At 45.0% G+C, this 27,565-nt stretch overlaps 1 protein-coding gene across 1 annotated transcript in view; it reads right to left on the bottom strand.

The window, feature by feature from the left end:
* Positions 1 to 27,565, bottom strand: part of LOC137648818 (protein croquemort-like) — a 122,422-nt gene that overhangs the window by 6,798 nt on the left and 88,059 nt on the right. The window contains exons 4-7 of the mRNA XM_068381976.1: positions 12,286 to 12,430; positions 11,684 to 11,809; positions 9,594 to 9,719; positions 7,350 to 7,419 (exon numbers count right to left, since the gene is read on the bottom strand). Of these exons, the coding sequence (XP_068238077.1) occupies positions 7,350 to 7,419; positions 9,594 to 9,719; positions 11,684 to 11,809; positions 12,286 to 12,430 (467 nt within the window). The remainder of the gene's footprint in view (positions 1 to 7,349; positions 7,420 to 9,593; positions 9,720 to 11,683; positions 11,810 to 12,285; positions 12,431 to 27,565) is intronic.

The following is a 27,565-nucleotide window of genomic DNA, read 5'->3' as shown; positions in this document are numbered from 1 at the left end:
AGAGATACCCCTTCCACGGCACCAACCACAGAAAACTCGCCACTTCGCCTGGTAGACTCCTGCAGATGACTTGCGCAGGTGGCCAGACATCCTTTTTGCAACTTGCTGCGAAAATCCTCTCTCTGAGAGGAGCTGCTGGATAGTCTCCAGGCGTGAAGCCGAAGCGAAGCTACGGCTTTGTGGTAGATGTTGGAGTGTGGTTGTTTGAGTAGCTCACGACGTGGAGGGAGCTCCCTTGGGGTCTCTGTGAGGAGCTGTAGAAGGTCCGGGAACCACTGCATGATGCGATAGCGGAGCTATCAAGGTCACTGAGAGATTGACCGATGTTCTGGTCTTGTCGGGTACCCTCCTCATCAGAGAGAACGGGGGAAAGGTGTACTCATCGACGTTGTCCCACCGTTGTTGGAAGGCATCTTGCTAGAGATGCCTTGGGGTCCGGGACTGGGGAGCAGTACAGCGGGAGCTTGGTGTTCAGCGCCGTAGCGAACAGGTCCATAGTCGGGGAACCCCACAAAGTCAGGACTTTGTTGGCTATCTGAGGATCCAAAGACCACTCGGTACTCACTATCTGCGTCGCTCTGCTCAGACTCTCGGCGAGCACATCCTTTTGCCTGGAATGAAGCGAGCCGCTAGCGAAATAGAGTGGACTTTGGACCATCACAGGATCTGTACTGCAAGATGGGATAGCTGTTCCGAAAAGGTACCTCCCTGCTTGTTGATATAAGCCACGACCGTGGTGTTGTCGCTCATCACCATCACAGAGTGGCCCGCCAGGACTTGGTGGAACTTCTTAAGTGCCAGGTATACGGCCTTCATTTCTAGTAGGTTTATGTGAAGGTACTTTTCTGACTCTGACCACAGGCCTGAGGTCCTGTGGCTCAGAACGTGGGGCCCCCACCCTTTGTTTGATGCGTCCGAAAACAGCATCAAATCCGGGGAAGGGACGAGAAGATCCACTCCCTTTCGTAGGTTCTCGTCTGCCACCACCAACTGAGGTCCGCTCGTTCTGCTGATCCCATGGGAGTCGAGGCCTCGAATCCGAGACTTGAGTCGCCACTGGAGAAATCTCATCCTGAGGCGGCTGTCGGGGACGAGACGGGTCAGGGAGGAGAGGTGGCCGAGGAGACGAAGCCACGATTGGGCTTGGAGTTCCTCTCGATTGAGGAAAGGTTTCGCAACCTTCCTCAGCCTTGCTATCCTTTCGTCTGATGGGAAGGCTTTGTGGAGATTGGTGTCTATGACCATGCCTAGATATACCAGTCTCTGAGAGGGCTGCAGAGAGGACTTCGAGATTTACCACAATCCCTAGTTCTTGGCAAACTTCGAGGAGTCTGTCTCGGTGGCGAAGAAGGGTTGCCTCCGAGTCTGCTAGGATCAGCCAGTCGTCCAGATAACGAAGGAGAGATGCCGATCCTGTGGGCCCATGAAGAGATGAGGGTGAAAACTCTGGTGAACACCTGAGGAGCTGTGGAGAGACCGAAACACAGCACCTTGAACTGGTAGATCTTGTTGTCTAGGCAAAATCTCTGGTACTTCCTTGAAGAGGGATGGATTGGGATCTGGAAGCACACGTCCTTCAGGTCCAGTGTGCACATGAAGTCTCGTGGTCTCACTGCAAGTCTGACCGTGTCTGCCGTCTCCATGCTGAACGGAGTCTGCTTGACAAACCCGTTCAGGGTTGAGAGGTCGATGACTGGTGTCCAGCCTCCAGACGCCTTTCTCACAAGAAAGAGTCGACTGTAGAAGCCTGGGGACCCGTCTACAACCTCCTGGAGAGCGTACTTCTCCAACGTAGTCTGGAGTTCGGCCCGGAGGGCCTACCCTTTTGCCGATCCCATGGCAAAAGAGCTCAACGACACTGGGTTCGCTGTTAGGGGAGGTAGAGAGGCTGTGAACGGGACGCGATAACCTAGAGAGATCACTGAGATCGTCCAGGCATCCGCCCTGAGTTGCTGCCACCTTGTCGAGCAACTCTGAAGGCATCCCCCCACTGGTGGACATGCAGGGGGATTGCCAACCCTAGCGCTTCCGGCCTCGGCTGGTACCTCTAGGGTTTTTGCCTCCCCTGGAGGACTTCTTGCCCCTTCTGCTCTTGGCAGGAAAGGGTTTCGACACCTTGGGCTTCGCTGCAGTAGTCGTCGTCTTTGTGTCATTAGCGGGACGGGGCTGCTGGAGGCTTGTAGGGCCTCGATGTCAGGGCCCTGTGGATGAGGGAATCCTGGTTGGATTTCCTCCACCTCTCGGCAGTGAGCTCCACGTCCTTAGGCTCAAACAGGCTCTTACCAAGAACGTAAGAGTGTCTGAGCCTGCTAGACTCCGCACTGAGTACCTTATGATGGAACCTCTCGGTCACAGCGTCCCGACGCTTGAGGATCGTGTTGGCCCACAAGCTCGAGACTTGGTGGGCCAGAAACTCAATGGTCTGTGTGCCCGAGAGAAGAAAGGTTTCCAGAGCCTACCTGGTGCTTTCTTTGGAGAGGTCCTTGGACCGCACCAGGATGCCCAGAGACCCCAGCCAGATGTCGAGCCCCGAAGTCGCCTGCATGGCGCACTTGGTGACCTTCTCCTGGCTCAGGATCTCGGTGGCTGAGAAGGACACGTGCCGGTTGGAGAGTCTCTCAAGAGGGACTCCCCCTTTGAGTTCTTCCACGGAGTGGTGTAAGGGAAGACTCAGAGAAGACTCCGAGGATCTCAAAGTACCTCCTCTGATGGACTCGAGGAGGAGGGAGGAGCTTATTACCGGCACTCTATCTGCTGGAGGCGGCAAGCTCAGAGAGCTAGCCCTCGACTTTGTCCCTGGCACTCTTCATCCCTTGAGACCAGGGCAAAGCTGCACTGGCCCTAGAGGGTTTCTGAGTGCCGTAGACGCGGTCCAGGACCGTGTCCTTCCCTTTACGAGGTGGGACCTCAGGATCTGGGATCCCGTTAAGGTTCCTCATGAGGGCCAGGAATTGTCAGAATGCATGTTCTGACTCTTGGTGCTCTCCTCCCAAAGGACTTGCAGCGAAGTCTCCCGTCCCCATGGCTCTTCCTGGGGGGACACGTGGACATCCTCGGCGGCTCTAGACTGTTCCTGCCTAATCCTCGCTGACGATTTGGGGATCGTCTTAAAGAGTCCTTAGGCTCCCTCCTGGGTGGGATACAGGACTCAAGAAGCGAAGGGGGCAGGTCCTTCTCCACCTCTGGACAAGAAGACCTCTCGGGAAGAGGAGGAACCTCCCCCATTGGTGCGATGGGGGAGTGTTCCGGCTCGTCCGACTCTCCTGAGGGGGGGTAATCCTCCTCTGCAGGGGAGGGCGAGAAGGTCTGAGGGGGAGGAGGATCCTTGCGAAAGGATCTGCGCGGAGACAGAATAGGCCTCGGAGGAGGTTCCACGGGAGAGACTCCTCTCTTCCTCTTCAGGGGGGAGGAAGCTGCCGCTCGTTCGTGACCCAAATCAGAGAGGGCGGGCTTAATCGCCTGCACAAGGGCTCTGACTAGGGTGCCGAACCAGGGCTGCTGTCTGACAGTCTCGCTGTCAGACACCCCCTCTGGAGGGAAGGGGATCGAGGGATCCCTAGGAGGAGTCGACAAACGAGGGTTCGACTGCAGGGCTGAAAAAGAAGAACTCTTAGACCTGACCGGGGAGCGGCCCCCCTCTGGCGAGCGCACTGGTCTGCGCTTGCGGGGGGGAGGGGAACGCGACTAAGAAGAGTCCGCCTGTCGGCGCTCGCGCTGGGTCTCGTAAAACGGGCCCTGATCAGGGTCGTGCGTGAATAGATGGCGTGATACTGGAAACTCGCGCGCGCACCCGCGTGGGCGGGGGTGGGCGCGAGGGCGTGATGGCGCGCAGGTGGGTGCTCAGGAGCGATGGCGCGGTGGCGACAGCGCGGGTGCGTGGGCGCGCAGCAGCTGGAGCGGGAACATGGTCGCGAGAGCGCGTAGTCGATGGCGTAGGCGTGTGGCAATCAGGAGCTGGAGCAGGAGGAGGCCGAACGCGCAGCGACCTGGTACGGCCCCGAAGGGCGCGAGATAACGGGGGCGCCTGAGCGCGTGTCCGGAAGAACCTGCTGAGGGCGCGTTAGCTCTGGAGCAGGGTCACGAGCGACCTGGGGGGCGAGATGGTCGGCGCTGGTCGGGTAAGACCGGTATACTCAATTGTGGGCGCGCCAGAGATCGTGGGCACGCATGGCGCGCATCAGGATGCAGTCGTACCGGAGTGCGTTGCGGCGGCCACGCGGGGCGAGCCGCTGGACGAGGGCGCTCTGGTGTTTGTTGAAGGGCAACCTTAGTTGTCCTAAATACAGGAACAGGGCGTGTAGCAGGAACAGGGCATGTTACCGGAGCGTCGTGCGCGATTGCATCAGGTGCAAGCTCGCGCGGTCTAGAGGGAGAGCCCAGAGGCGGCCGTGAGCGCCCGTGCGCTAACTTGGGAGCCTCTTGGGCGACTCGCTGAGATGTAGCGACGCGTGGTCGCGTTGGTGAGCGCGTGGGAGAGTGTCGCGCGTCTCCCTAGGTGGGCGCGATGAGTCCAAAGCAACGCGCGGGCGCGTTGGTGAGCGCGTGGGCGCTGGAGCTGGAACCGCGCGTGGGCTAATGTCGCGCTTTTCCCCCAATGGGCGTGACGAGTCCGCAGGAACCTGTGGACGCCTGTGAGCCAACTCAGGTGCCTCCTGGACCGCGCGCGATGAAACAGGAACTGGGGGGCGCCGAGGTGCTGGAGGGCGCGTGAGCGCAGGTGGCTGCTGGGGCACCAGTGGACGTGTATGCGCAGGTGAGCGCCATATCAGGAACATGGCGCGTATGCGCAGGTGAGCGCGTATGAGCAGGTGGGAGCTTGCGCGCTACCTCAGGAATTGCTGGAGGGCGACGGGGCGCCGAAAGGGCGTGAGCGCGCAGGGGAACCCTGGCGCTAAACAGGAACGGAGTCGCGAACGCATAAGGGTGAGCGCCGAGGCGCTAAGTCAGGAACGGCAGCAACATCGGCAGGCGGGCGCTCAGGCGGTGCCTGGCGCTTGGGGCCAAGAGGCGCAGTTTTGCGCTCAAGCCCCAGCAGCCCCGAAGGACCCTGGGACTGCGCAGTGGCAGTATCAGGTGGCGCGTCAAACGCATCAGGATCTTTAGAGGTAGATGGTCTGGGCGACAGGTCACAATGTCCCGAAGGACGACCATCCTCCGAAGGGGATCGCGAACTATCCCTGAAGAGGTCTAGGTTGGTAGCTGGCAGGACAGGAGAACGGCGAGTCTTCTCCTCCGCAGAGGAATGTGGTGACGACGAGCCGAAGAGGCGCCTCTTAACCCCTTTGAAGGGGGAAGGAAGGCCTCTACGGCGAAGGGGAGGACAAGCCTTTCGCCTTATAAGCCCACGAGGGGCCGTGGGATCAGCAGGCTGACCATCGATGGGCCTCCGAAGAAGAGTCTCAGTAAGTGAACTCCCCCGAAAGGGAGAATCACCGGCAGGAGAGACCGTGGGACTAAGCTCCTCCCTCGAAGGATGTTCGGAAGGGGAGTCGGAGCCTTCAGCTACCTCAGCCACAGGAACGGGCGTTTGGCTAGACCCACGGGATGTTTCCGTCACAACAACGTCAACCACAGACAGAGGATCTATCTCCGTTGAAGTTGGCGATTGTTTGACGGCCGCACCCAGTTTGATCATGTCAAACAGATCTTCCTTGGAGGGCAAACCCTGCAGCCCCAAGGAAGCCCAAAGCTGATAAAGATCATTATTAGATACAAATCCCTCCTTCGGGGGGAGAGGGGCAACTACCTCTCCCTCACCCCGGGATCGGTTAACAGCACTACGGTCTACGCTACCACTCGCCGGCCTCTCGGAAGAGGCCGCTCGAGTGGGAGCTTCGGAGGAGGAAAGGGTGGCGGAAGAAGAAGTCTTGGGATTTTCTCTCTTCCGAGAAACCTCCGAAGGAGAAAGATCCCTTTTAGCCTTCTTCTTACGTCGCCGGGCAAACCTCTCCCACTGGGAGGTAGACCACTCCCTACACTCAATACACACGTTAGACCTACCACACCGTTGGCCCCTACACTGCGGGCATAAGGAGTGAGGATCCGTGTCCAAGGCCGACATAAAGGTCTCACAAGGGCGGCCAGATAGTCCAGGCCACGTACGCATGAGGAGGAATAGAGGCCAACTTCTCACACACACTGAAAAGAGAAAGCAAAAAATTATGGCAGTCAAAAACGAGGAAAGCGCAGACAGGTCTGCCGTCTCTCCGAGCCAAAAGTAAAGTGAAGTATTCACCAGTGTGTGTGAGGGGGGGAAGGGTAGCAAGCTACCCCTCCCTACCCCCCGCTAACTAGCGGCGGGGTAGGAAACCCTCGTTAAAACTTTTATGGCTCGTCGTTCAGGTACGCCTAAGTAATTACCCCATTTAAATAGGGTGGTTTGTATTTCAGTTACGGAACAAAGGCTATTTAAGAAAAACATTCAAAATACAGTACTTGCATTAACACCTTACCTGTACTCACTACTGTACATTCCAAGATCCACCCCCAGTTGAGGAATTATGTGGATAACAGGACATTTTTTAGGAATTCTAAATACTCTAGAACAATTAAAACAGCACAGTAATGTTATGACTTTCTAACAGCAATTCTGACTACCGGTATTTTATTACTGGAAAAAAATATAAGTAATACTAAACATATTTCATCTTCTCATGTTATATCTTTAAAAAGCTTTTTGAAAAAAGTGCAGTCTTCAATAAATAAAAAGTATAGAAAATTATTCTAAACTAAACCTCCTTTTCTACCTCACTGTCTGTAGGTAAGAGGATGGCTAGTTAGTTAAAAATCTCAACAAGGACACGTGTGCTAGAACATGAAACTTATTTTTATTTAGCATGTCCAGACAGGTTAGAAACTTTTTAAAATCTTAAGTAAAATTGTCTAAATACACAAAATCTGGGTTAGATTAAAAACAGCGAGCAACATAGCAGTAAATAAGGAAAGGAACTGAATAAGAAGAAATAAAGGGAATGGGGAATCGGAAACAAAGATACAGAATAAAAATGGGAATAAGGGTATGAGGAATAAACAAGACTGAAATTAACAGTAAAATGCATGAATAACAAATGAAGATAAAGAATGGACAATAGGAGAAACCTTTTAGCCAACATTCCTATATTTGAAACAACAGCCAACTTCACTGGGTGGGGATGTTATGGCAACGTTTAAAATTTTAACCAAGCACTTTATTTAGCGGTGGTGATTAGGCTAATTTTCAGCACAGTTTTATAATGGTATCAATAGATCAAAAGCATATATTTGAATCAGCAGTTTGGAAAACGGCGAGTAGTGAAGACGTGCAGTTATCCGAGAAAAAAAAAAATCAAACAGGCTAACAGGCTACTTACCCACATTTCTGATATCATCTGAACCAGTCATCATGTTGTAAATTCCATCATAATACACGGTCATGTTCCGCTGTAAAAAGAAAATGTTGAAAACACAAGACCTATACTGTATATTAAAACCGTAAAAATAGCCAATGCTTAGGTAAATTTCCTTTTAACTACAAAACAATAATACGAGGAACGTAAAAGACACTTGGAAGAGTTGAACCAAAGCCGCTTTATTCAGTGCGAAAAGAGAAGGTATCTTTACAACCCACACCAACTATAATTACTTAACAGTATCCATTCATGATCAAGTTTGCTGTATGAAGTCATTCTATCACTGGGTCAAAATTAGGTTTCAATTATGAATAGAAAAACCATACCTTCGGAAGATAATTCAAAAGTATCAAGTCAGCATTCATTCAGAATAAAAAAAATATTCAAAACTAAGGGAAAGTCCTCATGAATATTTTTGTAAATTCTACACCTACAGTACTTAGATACCTGCAGATTAGAAAAAGGTTCTAACTCTCCTCAAGATTCTTTAAATTATTGATAGGGGACTTCTATAACAATATATGTACTCCTTTAAATCTTTCTCACTACCATTGTGTAGAGTAAGAATCATTAATATGAAATTAAGCTTTCATTTTGTATTCCCATATGGTGAAACAATTTTTTTCTCTTTAACATGGGCAGACAATTTTGAATTAACCACTAGCCTACTGCCCAGAGTAATATGAAATATTGCTATAGTATTTTCAGTTATTACAAGAAAAGCTCCAATAGAATTTTCAAAGAACTTAACTGAGGACGGGTGTCACATCTACTGTCTCTGCAATGCAATGGGAAGGCATTCTAGTACTACATGTCCCATTAGTTCAAGTTTTACTGATTTTTGCAGTTTTCTTTTTTATACCCAACCTTTGGCCATTTACAAGAAAATTCTCTGACAACTATGAATTTTATACAAAATAATACTTTAAAGTGTAAAATTACATAGAACCATTCAATACCTTCCATCATATAAAAGTAGAATCTTTTAAATTAGCAAAATTATTAAAACCCATGCCAATATTATAAACCAATACAACAAGAAAGTTTCTGCAAACTATTTCATCGTGTACTATCCCACACCACTTTAAACCTTTATCACGAAGTAATTGGAAAGAAATGACAAGATAGAAAAACAAATTAACCTCAATTCATGAAAACCCCTACAGCTTTCAAAATAGCAAAAAAAATTACTTGAACATTATTGAAGTTTGTTTCATTGAAATTATACTCAACATTTTACTCATACAGTGCAATAAAAATTTACATTACGTAATTATATTTGGGGCAAAATCTAACATGATTAGAAATCATATACAAATTTTCACACAAAAAATACCTGATCACTACAAAATGTATAAAATTAAATGTGCAAAATGCCTAGAAAAACCAAGGTATTCAAGTGAAAAATGAATGAAGGTGGAAGCAAGCAACTATATTATGCAAGTGTTCAAATTTTGTCAAGAATAATTCTTCACTAGTAACTAAGAAAAAGGCTGTACTTTGTGTCTTAACAGGTTAGGAAATTTTTAAAATTTCATCCTGTAGATTAAAATTGTCTAAATATACAAAACCTGGATTAGATTAAAATATAGTACGCAATATCGCAGTAAATACAGAACTAAATAGAAGGACTAGAAATAATGGGAATAAAGAATAAACTAAAAGCTAATACATAAACGACTAGATAGAATATAAAGGCCCAGGAATTGCGGATAACCTGGCAAGGTTTTAAGAATTAACACCAGGGTATGCTATCAGAAATTTTCCTTAGCCTTTGCACAATTTTCAGCTCATTGAATAGTGCATATTCTATGTGAAATGTGTCGATTGGTTAATATTGTGCATTACATTTCACTTGTGTATGTTATCAGATATTTTCCTTTGCCTTTACACTAAATTTTAAGCTTTAACTTCAAATAGTGTATACTGTATCCTTTTTACAAGATGAGTGACTGGATAATTTTGATTCTTACTAGTCAGTGTGATAAGATCTTAAACCATAAATAGCACATAAGCATTAATAAAATCACAGACTAGCATAAAAACAGACAAGAAAAAAAGTTTGACAAAATTATATTTAATAGTTCCTATAAATTGCCCCATAATCTCCTTGCAATAATTACCATGTATCACAAAAAAAAAAGAATTTGTTGTTTAATTGCCTCAAAAAAGGTTCATAATGAATAACTAGAAGCTATATATTACCATGTAAAACCACCCAAATTTTTTGTAGTTTGCAATGCCTTTAGGAAGGTTCATAAGGGGAAGTAATGGATGGTAAGTCCCGTTCTCTGCAATAACGTTTTCTTGAACCCAGTCCAGTACAGGGTCCTAAATGAACAAAATAATAAGATTTTAAAGACCAATAGTTAAAAAAAATTTCATACAAAAACAAAATCATTAGTATATTTAAGCAACTCTTAAAGAAAAGCAGAGGAGAGGTCCCCTTTTTTGTTTCATTTGTTTGATGTCGGCTAACCCCCAAAATTGGGGGAAGTGCCTTGGTATATGTATGAATGTATGTAAAGAAAAACACTACTTTTCATAAGAGAGTACACTTGTACAAGGTTAGACAACCTTTTCTAGTGAAAACAAAGATGTGACTTGTGTACAAATTACATTTCAGTACAAGGTTAGACAACCTTTTCTAGTGAAAACAAAGATGCGACTTATGTACAAATGACATACCATGGACATCTCCCATGTACTAATCTTTCATAGAAATATACATGCAGTGACCAATAACTTTCAGTACAATTTTATTAATCAAACTTTGTGTTTTCCAACAGAAGTTTTTCTGGCTTACAGGCATTTTTTTACCCAAGATTCAGAACTTTGAAACTCATTTATTTTACTAGTAAGCCTACCTCTATAGAAAGAGCAGATCTTTAAGATTGGATAAATTTTATGGATATTGGCAAAAGCTAAACTTCACTGCATTGTCACAAGTATTGAGATGTCAGCAAAAGAAAGAATGCTTCCATTAGAAGGTTGACAGACCTTTTCCAACAAATATATCAACTATTTTAACATTTACTGTACAACCTAAGTTCAGCATTATGGAACATAGTAAAATGCTTCAAAAGATTTGATAGCTCTTCAATGTAATCATCTGATGCTGCTGTACAGAAAGTTAAAAGAGGACTACATGGAGTTCATAGGTTAAATTAAGTACCTTAAAACATTGAAGGCTGCCTGACATTTATGTAAAATTTATGCTAACGACTGGCTGATCAACTTGTGAAATGACCATTCCCATTACGGTTTAAACCACAAATTCTAGTTTCATTCATAACTGGTACCTAAAAATATTATCTTGCCAGTATGGAATCCAGTATGGTTTCAAGTTACCCTCATCAATAGTGATTGTCCACTAAAGAAGTTGCATTACAACACCTCCTCGCTATAAACTCCACTTCAGTACCTAAACGCATTTGCTAAGTTGATGCTTTGCACCTATTACAAGGATGAATTACTGTACTAAATTGCTCCCAAATGCTGCAAATCAAAATGTTGAGAATAAGTTAAATATATATATATATATATGAGAGAGGGAGAGGGAGAGGGAGAGGGAGAGGGAGAGGGAGAGGGAGAGGGAGAGGGAGAGGGAGAGGGAGAGGGAGAGGGAGAGGGAGAGGGAGGTTGCAACAAAGTGATGTTGTGCAGTACATTTGTGGCAATAACCTTTCAGACCTGTTTATGTAGATGGCAATTGGATACAAAGACATTTCAACAGTTCACCTGGTTAGCCACTACCCTGAGAACAAGTAAGAATTATGGCAACAGACCAACACTGGTAATTTATACAATCAAAGTCTAAAGTTTGGCCACAGCTCCTCTGGGTACAACTGACCCCTATTCAGAAAGTAATATATACTGGAAATATCACCTCATGGGAGTAGTACCACCTTGAAACATGACGAACTGGTCAGGTTTTTTCTGCAAAATATGCAGTTTACATGAAATCATCTGACTTTTCAATATTTCTCAATACCATAAGATCCAGTATAGCGTAGGATCAAGTAAGTAATTTCAAAAGTATAAACATTACAAGGTAATGATATAAGACTACATAAATTAGACCTGCATAAATATGCTATTAAAAAATGAATTTCAACAGGAATAGAATAGAAATACCAAATATAGGGAGTTATCTGCTGGAATCCTTCAATGCCACAAATTTTGTTTTTAAGGAGAAACAAGCAAGGGTTGATAAGCTTATAAAATTCAAATAGATAGTTTACCAAAACCGAAACCGTTCAACCACTACAATAATAGTATTGCAAACAACTTACCTCAAACCCAGAGAACAGCACTTCATCTACTGTATTTCTACGGACAACTTGCTCTTTCACTTCATTAAATACTTTGTTCAGCTGCCATATATATATTGCATTATTACGAACAGCCCACGCACTAGACTGAAAAACACAAGTTTAGTTTGAAGCAAAGTTAAATCTGCAGCATGAAAGTTTAAGTTATCAGTAAACAGGAGTTGTTAGTTAGACCAATAATCTGATGTGAAAAAAGTAGAACATACAAAGTCCCTTACATAAAAATGAGATGCATTCAAAGAGTGGGTAATCCTATGTCCTTGGTCAACTGACCTTTTTAACTAGTGAGCTATCATAGATTTTTAATAATACAATACTTTATTCTGTTTTACACTTATTGAAAACAATTTATAGCAGTCTCTGGTATCTTTGAAAGCTTTGACTGTAGATTTACTCTATAACTAAAGGATCCTTTCCTTCAGACAAAATCTTGAAATTCCTAATTCTTATTTGACTAAATATGAAACTTCCAAAAACATGATGATATCATGATATACAAAGGATGTCACACTAATAGAACAATTGAAAATTATGAACTTAGTGTAGATTAGGCAATTACTTACAATGGGAACAGGATTTAGCGTATACACAATGTCATTTTTTGAACGATTGCCAGAGAGCTTTTCATCCCACACCCACCAACGCTGTTGCATGTACGAGACCGTATTATTTTTGTGGAAAGTTATATTCTTCTTTTCATGGAACTCTCTGAAATGTAAAAATAAAAATACTGTTGAAAGATGAGAAATTTAAATTTTTTGAATTTAGCACCAAGTTTTTCCTTCTCGAGGATAAAAAAAGAAAAAATAGTTTCACCGTTTGCAAAAAATGTGATATTCTCCCTAAAAAAAATATTTGCAAATTTATACAGCAGTAAAATAAAACTTATTCCATATTCTACCACAATAATATTGTACAAGAACGTACTGAAAAATAAAATAAGATAAATCTAAGACTAAAAAAAAGGATTATGAAAGCTTTAACACTAAGTGGCAAACTTTTTGGTTTAAGTCCTTTTCCCACTAAAACATTCCGCAGCAGCAATGTCAGTCGAAGGGACCCTTTTGGGTACCACAAACATGAATGCAAGCATGTCCAACTTACATATAAATACAGACAGTGCTCAATTTCCAATTTGTAATGAACTAAGTCAAAGTTGCCCACGTTAAAACAAATGGTACCTTATTGCACAGATAGGTACCAAGGTCAAGGAATGGTACCTTGTGTCTCTCTCTTTGACATTGCAAAGTGAAATGGATAAATTGTATTAACAGGAATTAAAGCAACCACAAAAAAAAAATAAAATTGTTTATACTGTATATCTAATGTATATAGTAGTACCTCTTTTTACAATTAACTTTGAATACGATCAAATCAGTATACAGCGCGAACATGATAATCCAAATTGGTTTGAGAGCAGAAATTTCCTTTTGCATGCACATTTCGTGGACATGTACAGTAGTAACAAGACTAGTACGAATTCAGTCACTTGTGCTGGTACACCACCCACGCAGTGTTCATAAAATATTTACCCCATTTTCATGCCATTTAAAAAAAATGGCAAACGTAGTCTTCCCTAGATAAGTTCCTTTTCAAAATTAAATATTAGGGTGTGAAAAAAATACGACCAACGTCTATGGCGTAACTTAAAAAGATTCATATAGCGACAGTGAATGTTTTTCAAGAGAAATCATAATAATTTACCAGAACTACTCATGGGGGGAAATTCTCCATCAAATTCCTACTTGTTCGCCTTCATGACCAACTTTTAACAAGAACATCTCATTCCCAAAAAACTTTGAGCATTTCCTGTAATGTATGTAGTGCTGGCCAAACAACACTCATGAACTCTCACAGGACAACTTATTTTCTGATGCAATAACTTTTCTAATGCAATAACTTTTTCCAAAGAGGGAATTTGAAAAATGTGGCAAAACCTTTTCTCAAGAGATCATTCATTAGGTTAACTTCTCCAGAGCCTAATTTATAAAAAAAAACTGCAAGCAGTTCACATATACATTTAGCATATGTCGAGACCAACAGAAGAAATATATTTTCTGCGAAATCTTTAACCAAAATCTTTAACCAAAAGATTTACCAAAGGTTCAAAATGCGAACCGTTTAAATACTGCAACATCTACATTCCATTGAATAGTTCTAACTGCTGGAGATCTTGAAATATTAAAGGACTGGAGGAGTCTGTAGGAAGGTTTAGAAGATCCAAAACTGTCTGGAGAATCATGAACTGTACTACAGGGTGCTTTCAAAGGGCAAGGGTACCTGGGTGAATCTCCTCCTCCGAAGGAAGGCTAGAGGCAACGCAGCTTCTCTGAATACTTCGGGAATGGTAGAGGGAGGGTCTAGAGGTTCCATGCCAATCCAGAGGAACAAGAACCGAATTGCACCTCTCATGAAAGGGCATAGGAGAAAAGTCTCCCTCCAAAGACTGCGAACGTAGACTGGCGAAAACGCAGCTACTCGCAAGACGCCGACTGTAGTATGATCTAGAAGTCCCAACCCAAACTGAGGACACACCAGAGGCATTAAGAATCTCCCTCTCTGAAGAGGGAGGATCTGGCAAGGTTAAAAGAAACCAGAGCATGCTCCGAAGAGCTAATGCTCTGGAGAGGACCTACAGAAGGGCAAAGCCCTGGGAGAGCATGCTCCGTAGAGCAGTAAAACTCTAGAAGCACAACACAAGGGGTTCAAATATGAAGAAGACACTCCCAGTTGCCAGCAGCACCTTGCAAGGGGAAAATCCTCTGGTGGGGAGAATTCTTGATAGGGGAAAATCCTTTGGTGTGGAAAATTCTACCTCGAGGGGCCCGGGGAAAGGCAAAGGAAGAACTAGAAAATCTGAAGAACTACTGCCTTCAAGGAAGGGCTGCTACTGCAGGGGGGGGGGTGTCTTTCATGGGAATGTCAGCCTTAACGTGCAAGGCACTTTAGTTTCCCTTGCACTCCCAAGGCCACCCTACCTCGAGGATTGCAAAGTTAAGCAAGATTTCGTGGTTAAACCACTCAAAAGATAAAAATGTAACTCCAAGGGCACCGAAGACTGCTTCCCAAGGACGACAACCACATAAGCCACGAGAGTCCAGTCCCTAATGCCAGGCAGGGAAGAAACTCAAAGGCTATGAACACACTTCCAAGAATCCTTTGTTTGTAGTCCAAGCCTCCGCAGGAACTCCTGGGAAGAAATAAGTCTTTCATTCAAGAAGCCACTGAACAATCACAAAAAAGCCCTTCAAACAATTCATAAACATATTGAAAGAGTAAAAATTGATTATGCCAATAATTCCAGCCAGCAAGAACTTTTCTTCTCAACCACAGCCAAGAACTAAGTGAATGGTCAGTGAACAGGCTGGGGCAGTCGCCTCCCTGCTACCGATAGGTGTAAAATTATCTGTTGGTTGTTTGCACAATTTCAACAGCTGTATTCCAGCTTGCCAGTTATCTATTAACTAACATTTTCTTGTGTGCAACTTCCTGATCATTGCCACCTTGTATTGTAGTCTGATAACCTGATCTCAATCACCACTCTGGCATTAAAATTTAAATTATAATTTCTGGGCTCCACCTGTGCCGCTCCGTGAAATGCTCCTTTTGCATAATTTCTAAGGTATATAACTGCCATGTATTACCAGAGAAAAAAGTTGCATAGGAATGCCAGGGTTGAACCCAGCTCGCTCACCTAAATAGGTGTCGGTATAATACTGGGGCGTGTTAAACCACAACCAGAGGTCTCGTGCCATTTAGATATCTCCTCGTCAACATCCCTGTAACGGCGAGGTGCCGTTCAACACCCACCACTGAAAGCTACTACCACCATCTCAACCCACGCCAACTACGTCACTCCTTTTCAAAGAATCACTACGACAGTTTGTTGTGCTTTTTAGCTCTGTGTTTTCGGTGGTTTGCTCCTGCTCTAGTGCAAGATGTCTGATACCCAAGATTCCTCATCCAAGTTAAGTACTAGATCTATGATTTGAGAGTTTCTGGAGGTAGCATTGCCCTTATTTTTATTATTATTTGAGTTTTCGTGTTTTCTCAGTTTCGATGGCCCTGCTACGCGGCAGCCATGTTGGCCTTGCTACCTCCTTGGCTCGTTCTTAACGCCTTGCAATTAGTCTTCTATACTAATTGTTATACGTTTTGAACCCGTTGCGCATGAGTTTTTTAACGATTAACACTTTGCTATAAGTACTGATATTATTGCTCACGTATCATAGCTTTTTAAACTTTACTTTAGGTTTGGCTTGCTTGCTTCCCTTCGAGGCCGAGCACCTGGAAGGTTTTCGTTATCGCGTTATGGTGTTTTTTAATCTAGGATTTATTACACATTACACCTAGATAGAGTTACGCTCGCTATTAGTTCGAATGGGACTCGAACTTGGCAGTTTTTTACTCTAGTTTTTTGTTATCCTACCGATCGGCATCATGCCCGATCTAGCCGTTGTGTTGGCCCCCCTGTCCAGCTTGGTACCTACCCGCACTGGAGGGCTCTGCTCGTTTTTTATTCTTTCCCTGCCATTACCTGCGTCCCTCTCTTGCTACCTTAATTTAGCTTTCGCATGCCTTATAACCTAGTTCTATATGTTACACTATTTTTACATTACTGTATTCTATTATCCGTTATGATCATTCCGTTTTTGTTTATCTAGTGGTTCTGTTCGGACAGGTTGGTACTCCTGTCCACTCTCGGTCCCACGTGATCGCCTCGAGCCCCACTATTGGCTAGTTCTCGCTGGCTCCTCCCCTCCCCTCTATTGGTGTATGCCACCCCATACCCTCATCCCCCTCCAGGGATACCTCACATCTCTCAGAGACTTTGGAGTCAGCTGTTTTGTTTTACGGGTCGAGTCCTCTCGTTCCCCAGCCAACCAATCCTTCCAAAACCGGCAGTCACAACAATTAGTTCAGACCATCCCGGTAACGCAAGGGATTCAACCCTCCACTTCAAAAGGACAACCCCAACAGCAATGTGTGTTGGTTCCTCAGTCCCAGGTAGCTACTACCTCTTATGCTACTTCCCCTGCCTTTAACCACAACTATGAAACCCAGGGTGCGTTCCAGGGTTACCAAAGCGCCAGAGGCTATGGTGCGAGAGGAACTTTTCGCAACAGAGGTAGTGGAAGGACCCTTTCTCGAGGCCGAGGATTCCACGGAGGCCGAGGAGGTAAATCCGCAGGGTATCATCGAGAATTCTCGGGTAGGGGGAAGACATCTTTCGAAACTGTTGGGAGGTTCAGTAATTGGGCTTTCAGCATAATTTCCAAAGGTCTGGGGTGGAGTTGGATAGAACAGCCCCCTCCACCAACCAGTTTCCATCAACTTCCAACGGAGGAGCTAGTCCTATATGCAAACAATCTATTACAAAAGAATGCAATTATAGAGATAAAACACTTGAAATTTCAAGGTCGCTTGTTCAGCGTGCCAAGGAAAGACTCAGACAAGCGAAGAGTAATCTTGGACCTGTCTTATCTGAATTCTTACATTCGATGCGACAAGTTCCACATGCTAACCGTCTCTCGGGTGCGGACCTTACTTCCCCGTGGGGCCGTCACCACCTCTATAGATCTTACAGATGGTTACTATCACGTTCCGATACCAAGGCATTTTCGTCCGTTTCTAGGCTTCAAAATGACAAATTGGGAGATAATTTGTATTTTTCCTAACCATACCAACCTTAGCTATTTACATAGGGGTTTACTTTCGGCGTAGCTGACATGACGAGCCATTAGATTTTTAAGGAGGGTTAACTACCCCACCCCCCCCTCTAGTTAGCAGGGGGTAGGGAAGGGGTAGCTTGCTACCCTCCCCCCCACACACCGGTGAGATGTCTCACTTCACTTAGAGGTAGGACTTGACTTGGGGGACAGGGCTGGCGGGCAAATATGTGTAAATAGCTAAGGTTTGTATGGTTAGGAAAAATAAAAATTATCTCCGAATTTGTCATTTGTTCCGTAACCGAAATACAAACCACGCTATTTACATAGGGTGACTTACCCCTTAGGAAGGGCGGAAAGTCCCCAGCCTTACTGGCTTTTGGCTTTACCCGGGGACCCAAAATCCGAGTGAGCAGCACTTGAGAAAGGGGGTCCCTGCACCTCGCACTTTCCATTGCTTGCTACGAACGTGCGGCCTACATAAGTTGTGTGTGGAGGAAGTTGTGACTCGTCCTAGGAAGTTGACCTGGAGTTCTTTCGATAGAAATCTAGGCTAGGACGTTCCCAATACCACCTCGTCAGGGTACGGGGGACGCAAACAGTATTACAGCTAATACTAGGAGCACAAGGGAGCATGGTTTACCTGCAAAGGTTGAGGTCAGCTATGCAGAGACCAGGATGCTGCTTTCCCCAAGGGAGGGGAGAATGAAGAAAGTAGTAAGGGCCAGACATACTCTTTCAATCACGCAGACTAAAACCGGGTAACAATGCCCCCAACCTTCTGCTACCTGTCCATTAAGGAGCCTGAGGTTAGACCAGCTGTTGTGCAGCCACCACAGGGCCAATAAGGAAGGTATAAAGGCTCCTGTGGGTCACGTCCTGCAGGTAGTGGGCTGTGAAGGTTGTTTGGCGCTTCCACACCCCAGCTTGCAAGACCTGCGTCAAGAGAAATTTCTCTTGAATGCCAGGGACGTAGCGATGTCCCTGACATCGTGCGCTCTAGGGCGACGTGACAGAGGAGGGTCAGGATTCAAGGCGTGTTGAATAACCTTCCGGATCCAGGCCGAGATGGTGTTCTTGGTGACCCTCCTCTTCGTCCTTCCTGTGCTTACGAATAACGCTTGCACATGAGGACGGACTGCAGCTGTTCTTTTCAAGTAACGCCTCAGACTCCTCACTGGGCAAAGTAACAGATGGTCTGGGTCACTTGTTACAGAACGAAGACTCGTTACCCCGAAGGAGTCGAACCTAGGGTCTGACACCCCAGGGTTCTGAGTCTTGGCAACAAACTCGGGGACGAACCTGAACATTACCTCCCCCCATCCCCTTGAATGGGCGACGTCGTAAGAAAGACCATGAAGTTCACTGACCCGCTTGGCCGAGGCCAAACCGAGCAGGAAAGCTGTCTTCCAAGACAGGTGGCGATCAGACGCCTGGCGTAATGGTTCAAACGGGGCTCTCTTCAGAGCCCTGAGGACCTGAACCACGTTCCAAGGAGGAGGTCTTACTTCTGACTGAGGGCAGGTAAGCTCATAGCTGCGTACGAGTAGAGAAAGTTCTAACGAAGAGGAAATGTCCACTCCTTTCAGCCTAAAAGCCAGGCTTAAGGCCGAGCGATAGCCTTTCACCGCCGTAACTGAAAGGCGCATTCCCTCACTTAAATACATAAGGAACTCCGCTATTGCTGGAATAGTGGCATCGAGCGGAAAGATACCCCTCCCACGACACCAACCACTGAAGACTTTCCTGTTCGCCTGGTAGACTCCGATAGAGGAATTGCGCAGGTGGCGAGACATCCTCTCTCCGTGAGGAGACGCTGGATAGTCTCCAGGCGTGAAGCCGAAGCGACGCTACGACTTTGTGGAAGATGTTGCAGTGTGGTTGTCTGAGTAGCTCGTGTCGTGGGGGGAGTTTCCTCGGAAGCTCCGTCAGGAGCTGCAGAAGGTCCGAGAACCATTCTGCGTGATGCCATAGCGGAGCTAAAAGAGTCATGGAGAGATTGACCGGTCTCGTTGAGCACCCTTCTCATCAGACAGAACGGTGGGAAGTCGTAGACGTCGATGTTGTCCCACCTCTGCTGAAAAGCATCTTGCCAGAGAGCCTTTAGGTCCAGGACTGGAGAGCAGTACAGAGGCAGCTTGAAATTCAAGGCTGTCGCGAACAGATCTACTGTCGGGGAACCCCAAAAAGTCAGGACTTTGTTGGCTATCTGAGGATCCAAAGACCACTCATTACTCACTATCTGCGTCGCTCTGCTCAGACTGTCGGCGAGCACATTCCTCTTGCCCGGAATGAAGCGAGCCGAAAGTGTGACCGAGTGGACTTCGGACCACCTCAGAATCTCTACTGCAAGATGGGATAGCTGTTGAGAAAAGGTACCTCCCTGCTTGTTGATGTAAGCCACTACCGTGGTGTTGTCGCTCATCACCACTACGGAGTGGCCCGCCAGGGTCCGTTGGAACTGTTGAAGAGCCAGGAAAACGGCCTTCATTTCTAGCAGGTTGATGTGGAGGTACTTTTCTGATTCTGACCAGAGGCCTGAGATACTTTGGTTCAGAATGTGGGCCCCCCACCCTTCTTTTGACGCGTCCGAAAACTGAGTCAATTCTGGGGGGAGAACGAGAAGATCCTCTCCCTTTCGAAGGTTCACGTCGTTCAGCCACCACCGAAGGTCCGTCAGTTCCGTGGATCCTATAGGAACCAGAAAGTCCTGAGAATTGGAGCCTTGATTCCACCGGGACTTTAGCCGCCATTGCAGGGATCTTATCCGAGGCGGCCGTTTGGAACTAGACGTGCCAAGGAGGAAAGGTGACCTAGAAGACGTAACCATAAATGGGCCGGAAACTCTTCCCGCCTGAGGAAAGGTTCTGCGACCCTCCTCAGCCTTGCTATCCTGTCGTCTGATGGAAAGGCTTTGTGGAGATCGGAGTCTAATATCATGCCTAGATAAACCAATCGTTTCGTCGGAAGCAGAGAGGACTTCGAGATTTACCATGATCCCCAGATCTCGGAAAACCTCCGGAAGCCTGTCCCGGTGTCGAAGAAGGGTCGACTCGGAGTCTGCCAGGATCAGCCAGTCGTCCAGATAACGGAGGAGACGTATGCCATTCCTGTGCGCCCAAGACGAAATCAGTGTGAACACTCAGGTGAACACCTGAGGAGAGACCGAAACACAGCACCTTGAACTGGTAGATCTTGCTGTCTAGGCTGAATCTCAAGTGCTTCCTGGAAGACTGATGGATTGGGATCTGGAAGTACGCGTCCTTCAGATCCAGTGTGCACATGAAGTCTTGCGGTCTCACTGCAAGTCTGACCGTGTCTGCTGTCTCCATGCTGAACGAAGTTTGTTTGACAAACTTGTTCAGGGCTGAGAGATCGATGACAGGTCTCAAGCCTCCAGACGCCTTCTTTACAAGAAAGAGTCGACTGAAGCAGCCTGGAGAGCTGTCGTCAACCTCATGGAGAGCATCCTTCTTGAGCATGGTCTCAACTTCTGCCCGAAGGGCTAACCCCTTAGCCGATCCCATGGCATAGGAGTTCAGCGGCACTGGATTCGCTGTCAGGGGAGGTGGAGATGTCGTGAATGGGACGCGATAACCTTGTCCGATCACAGAGACCGTCCAAGAATCGGCCCCAAGTTGGTGCTACCTGTGCACGCAACTTTTCAGGCATCCCCCAACAGGTGGACACGCAGGGGGATTGCTGCCCCTAGGATTCTTTCCTCCCCTAGAGGACTTGCCGCACCTTCTGTCCTTGGTCTGAAAGGGCTGCGGCTTAGACACCCCTCTTAGCTGCCGGAGCCTGCTTCGGTGTCTTGCGAGGCTGCTGTTGCTGTTGAGGTGCCGGAGGCTTGTAGGGCCGAGATGTCAGGGACCTCTGGAGGAGAGAATCTCTATTCGATCTCCTCCACCTCTCAGCTGTTCGTTCTATGTCCTTGGGCTCGAGCAGATCCCTCCCAGTGATGGAGGAGTGCCTGAGCCTGCAGACGTCCACGGCGGGGACCTTCGGATGGAACCTCTCGGTCACTGCGTCAAGACGCTTGAGGATCGAGTTAGCCCACAGGTTAGCAACCCGGTGAGCGAGGAACTATCGAACGCGTGCCCGAGAGGAGGAAAGTCTCCAAAGCCTTCCTATTGCTCTCTTTAGACAGATCCTCAGAGCGCAATAGGATGCCCAGAGATCCCAGCCAAACGTCCAGCCACGAAGTTGCCTGCATGGCACTCTTCGCGACCTTCTCAAGGTTCAGGATCTCCGACGCCGAGAACGTCACCTGCCGGGCAGAGAGCTTCGAGAGGAGTTCCCTTGGTCAGCTCATCCACGGAATGGTGGAGCGGAAGGGCCATACTGGACTCCCCCATGATCTCAAAGTACCTCCTCTGATGTACTCGAGGAGGCGGGAGGAGTTTGAACCCGGCAGAAGAACGACCGGAGGAGGCGAGCTCGGAGAGCTGGGCTTCGACCCTGTCCCTGGCCCCTTTCACCCCTTTGGACCAAGGCAAAGCTGCGCTGGACTTAGGGAGTTTCTGGGTGCCGTAGACTTGGTCTATCACCGTGTCCTTGCCCTGACGAGGGGCAGTCTCCGGGTCCTTAAACTTGTTGAATTGAATTGAATATGTGATTTAGGCATTAAGCCAAGCACTGGGGCATCAAAGGCCATTCAGCGCTATATAACAAAAATCATTCAATCATATCTGTACACTCACACCATTTAGTATCATTTTAACCTTTAATACAAATCGTAACACTTTCATACAATAAAATCTAGATGTGAAATAAATAGCGATTAAAAGGGTAAAATAAATAAATAAATTAATAAAATCAATTATAGCTCGTAATATAACCCAATACTTTGTATAAATTTTCTCAAGTTCAGGGTATTACAGTTTTCCCCCAGTATATCTCTTAACGGTTTGTCCTGGAGTAAATGTGTCCTCCTCTGGAGATTAAAAACAGGACAATCGACTAAAATATGTTTAACATCCATTGTCACTTGACAGGTATTACAAAGAGGGGCCTGTCTCCCTTCCCCACTCTTCATTAAATAATTGTGCGTTGCATGTGTATGGCCAATACGCAGCCTAGTTAAAATAATTGTATCCCTTCTACTTGTAGAATTACAACATGACCATTTATCCACCAATGGGTGGATTTGTTTCAATTTTGTATTGGTGGTCAGTTCAGACCATCGAGCTTGCCACTTATTTTTACAGTAAAGATGAATCTCACTTTTAAGATCTTTGTAAGGAATACTCAAGGGGGATGGATTACTTAGCCCTGAAGCTTCCTTTGCTGCCTTATCAACTTGTTCATTCCCATCCACCCCAACATGGGCAGGGACCCAACAGAAGTGAACACTGATACTCTTCCTAGATTGCAGAAGTACTAACCAGTCCTGCACCTCTTGTACTAGATGATGGCCTGGCATAATTTGTTTTAATGAGAGTAAAACACTATTGGAATCCGTAAAAATTGTATAAAAACTATTTTGGTTGCCATTTTTAAAAATATGTTGGACTGCGAGAATTATTGCGTACAACTCAGCAGTAAAAATTGAACAAGAGGATGGGAGTTTCCTTCTAATAACAATATCCCCCACCACAGCTGCACTTCCAACTCCTGCAGCCGATTTGGAGCCATCTGTAAAAACATGTTTCCCATGATGTTGAGCAGCATGATTTAAAAACTCACTTTTCATTACCCTACTAGGTAAGGTATTTTTCCCTCCTGCCGTAAAACATACTTTAACAGGTGGATTACACCAAGGAGGAGACTTGGGATATCCTACCTCTGCTATCTGTGCTGTTAACAAGCCTACTTCTCTAGCATCATTTTTCAGCTGTACTTCCAAAGGCTTAGGCACTCTAGATCTGTTAGGAGCCCGATCTAAAGGCGCCCTAACATATTTACAGTTAGGATTGTTTCTCACAGCAAGGGACCTAGCTAAAAACCTCAAACTCAACTCCTCTCTGCGAATGGAAAGGGGAGGTATGCCAGAATCAACATAGAGACTGTCAATGGGAGATGTTCTGTAAGCACCTGTGCAGATGCGAAGCCCAGCATTGTGAACAATATCAAGTTTTCCAAGTAAAGTCTTTGTAGCTGACCCATATATTTGGCATGCATAGTCTAACTTGCTCAGACACAAAGATGTATAAATTCTAAGCAAAGTTGTTCTATCAGCACCCCAATCAAAATGCGATATCACTTTCAGAATGTTCAGTGACTTCTTAACCCTGATAGATAGGTCATTTATATGGGGACCAAATGTCATTTTCTTGTCGAAAATGACTCCAAGAAACTTGACACTATCCTCATATGGCAAAATACAATCATTTAAGAAAAGGGTGGGGATCTCTTCCCTTTTACGAGTACGAGTAAAGCGAATGGCTTTGGTCTTCTGAGGAGAAAACATGAATCCGCGAGAATTTGCCCATGCGGAAGCAGCATTTATTGCAATTTGAAGATTTTGGCATGCTTGTAGTGCAGATGATCCACTACAATAAATTGCAAAGTCATCGACAAATAGTGATCCTTGTATGCCAGGAGGTATGTGACTAATGAGACTATTAATAGCAACAGCAAACAAGGTCACACTCAATACGCTGCCTTGGGGGACACCTTCTTCTTGCATGTAGGATGAAGATAGTTCTGACCCTACTCTCACTTTAATGGAGCGGTTTGATAAAAATTCTTCAATAAAAGAGAACATATGTCCTCCTATACCCCACGAGGCCAATTGCTTTAAAATACCACCCCTCCAGGTGGTGTCATATGCCTTTTCAAGGTCAAAAAAGACACCCACCACCTGGTTTTGGTTAGAAAAAGCATTTGAAATTTCCCTTGATAACATCAGCAAAGGGTCTAGAGTACTTCGGTTCTTCCTAAAACCAAACTGTCTGTTAGATAAAAGATTTTTTGATTCTAGATACCACACAAGTCTGTTGTTGATCATTCTCTCAAATAGTTTGCATATGCAACTGGTCAAGGATATGGGCCTATAACTAGATGGCAGTTCTGGGTCTTTACCAGACTTGTGGCCTGGAATTACAATTGAAGTATGCCAGGAATCAGGAGATGTATGGGAAGCCCATAGACCATTAAAGGTTTCTAATAAAAATTCCTTGGTATCCACTGGAAGATGTGATATCATTTCATACCGGATGCCATCCTCACCTGGGGCAGTTAAAGAAGAGCTGGAGATAGCATTTTGCATCTCCTCCATACTAAAAGGCAGGTTAAAAGCTTCAGTATTTGAAGAAGCAGGAGGAACAACAGATGTTGATGCTCTAATTTGTTGAAATGCTGGGGAATAGTTGTCAGCACTTGATACATGAGCAAAGTGCTTAGCAAGAACCTCTGCTACATCTTTGGGGTCAGATATATATCTATTATTTTCCCTTAATATTGGTAGAGGCTTAGGGACGAATTTACCTTGAAGTTTTCTAATCTTGTCCCATATTTCCTTTGAAGGAGTTTTGGTATTAATATTAGATATATATTTCTTCCAAGATGCTCTCTTTGCTTTTTTAAAAATTCTTTTTTGTTTGGCACAGGCTCTGAGATATGCTATTCTATCTGCTAAATAGTTTGTCCTCAAGTATCTTCTGAAGCAAGTTCGGGTCACTTTTCTTGCGTTGGCACATTCTTTACTCCACCAAGGAACTACAGAGCGATGAGGTAAACCGCATGTTTTAGGTATAAACTTGCTAGCATTATCATCAATAATATTTTCAAGATGTTGATAGGCATGCACTGGAGATGTAAATTCATCATATTCTTTATCAGTGTGTGAACAGTTTTCATAAGCTGCCCAGTCTGCCTCATCTATCTTCCATTTTGGTGGACACTGAGAAGGAAGATTATGGACATAATTTAACATTATTGGCCAATGGTCACTGCCATGTAGGTGTTCATTTACTGACCAAAGGTAGTCCAATCGAATGGATGAGGAACAGATTGACAAATCAATGGCTGATGTAGAGTTGTGGAATACATCATACCTAGTTGGAGAACCATCATTCATTAGTATTACATCATTGTTGTCGATTAATTCTTCAACAAGATTACCCCATCTATCGCACACATTTCCACCCCATAAAGTATGCTTTGCATTAAAATCACCCATTAAAATAAAAGGGGCAGGAAGCTGATTGATCAAGTCTTGGAGGTCAGAAAGTCTAAGCCTTCTTGGATTACCAGCATGATCTAAGAGGAAAAGTTCTAAGGATGGTTCAATATATAGCGAGCATAAAGTAATTTTTTTCCCGATATGAGTTCTAACTGCACATGCCTGTAGTGGTGTATTGAGTGGGATTGTTTCAAATTTTACAGATTTGTGAATAATAAAACCTGTACCACCTTGAGCTCTTGCAGCTTGCAAAGGAGGGGATCTACAAAGATGATAATTGAGTCCAGGATTAAATGGTTTGTCACTGATCTTGGTTTCCTGTAGGCAAATTACCTTCGTGTCCAAGTCCCTGGTTAAAGTTTTTATTTGCTCAATGCTAGTACTTAGACCTCTGCAATTCCACTGGATGATAGACATTATCTTTTGTTATTATTTTTCTTTGTCTCATTTGTCTTTTGGGACTTTTCAGATGAAGCCATGTAAGGCCTGGAGATGGAAGGCTTTACTAGGCCACCACTCTTCTTTTCTTTCTTTCTAGAATCTTTACAAGAGTCAACCTTAGGATCATGAGCAGTAGGGCACTTACCTGACTTAGATGAAGGTGAGGATGATGGGGACCTTTTCCTCTTTGGAAGATCTTGTTTTCCAATCTCCATCAAATCAGGTAGAGATTCTGCCTGAGACAATACATTTAAGGTGGTGGAAGCCACATTGGCTTCCTTGGAGGATTGTGCTAGAACTTCAACAGTTCGAGCACTTAACCCAGAAGGCTGGGCTACTACCTCTAGGGGAGATGCTCCTATCGGTGACAATACTTTTGGTGTGTTGGACACCATATTGACCTCTTTGGAGGTTTGTGCTCTGGCTTTTATAGCCTGAGCACTTGACCCAGATGGCTGGGCTACTACCACTAAGGGAGATGCACCTGACGGGCCAGGTGCTGCCACTGGTCCCCCTGTGGTAGTAAGGGGTAGTGGATTATAATCTTTTGTTGGCATCTTAACCGCGCGAGCAAAATTAAGTTGCCGATTGAGTAAATGCTTTGCATAACCTACACTTATATGTTCAGCATTTGCTTTCAAGATTGCAGCTTCTTCATTCTTGTATTCTCTACATCTTTTATCATTTGGTTTATGATTATCTTTACAGTTTGCACAGGTTGTATCTCTGTTGCATTGGCCATGTTCTAACAAAGAACAGTTAATACAGATCTTCGTATTATTGCAGTACCGGGAAGGGTGACCGTACTTGAAACAATTGAAGCATTGTAAAGGCCTAGGTTTATATTCTCGAACACGTACTCTTTCATTCTCAATAATTATATGATCTGGTATAACAGGGGTTTCAAATGTTAAAACTACCATGCTTGTTTGAGGGATCTTACTTACTTTCCAAACATTAGCAGGGCACATGTCCAGAATTTCTGGTTCTGAGAATTCATATAGATCTTTATCAAAAACTACTCCTTTACCATAGCTGAAGCTCATATGTGGTTTAATATCCTTAATAGGATCAATTTCTGCAATCTTCATGCCACAAAGCATGTGAGCTTGAGTATCTGATTTTGCATTAATCAAAACAGATTGCTTACCGTATCTACTAATATCCTTACTTTTAATTAATCCAACTTTTTTTTGTATAAATTTACTAATCTTATAATAGTTATAATTTTCTATCTTTCCAGATGCAATTATCCATGTTGGGGGCTTGGGGGTTCTTACTTCTGGAAGTCTATGCTCTATTTCTTTTTCCATCCATTCTTCTGGTTTATATACCTCTAGGTGTCTTGGTGCTTTATCACATAAAGCCCCAGAAATCAAACAATTGTCAATTTTTATGCTATCTAAATTTTTATTTGCTTCTAAAGCAATCTCAAAACTTGAAAATGATACCCAAGCTTCCCAAAAGCCTTTACTACCATTAAGCTCCATTAAAATTTCTTTGATTGCTCCAAATCTACAGAAGGCTTCATGAATTATGTCATAGCTACAACCAATTGGTATGTTTTTTAAATGGAGAATTTTCAGATTTTTTGTTGGATCTGGT

The sequence above is a fragment of the Palaemon carinicauda genome, chromosome 10 (assembly GCF_036898095.1).
Source record: "Palaemon carinicauda isolate YSFRI2023 chromosome 10, ASM3689809v2, whole genome shotgun sequence".
NCBI classification, from domain to species: domain Eukaryota; kingdom Metazoa; phylum Arthropoda; class Malacostraca; order Decapoda; family Palaemonidae; genus Palaemon; species Palaemon carinicauda.
The sequence above is the reverse complement of the archived record's forward strand: the minus strand, read 5'-3'. Positions and strand labels throughout refer to the sequence as shown.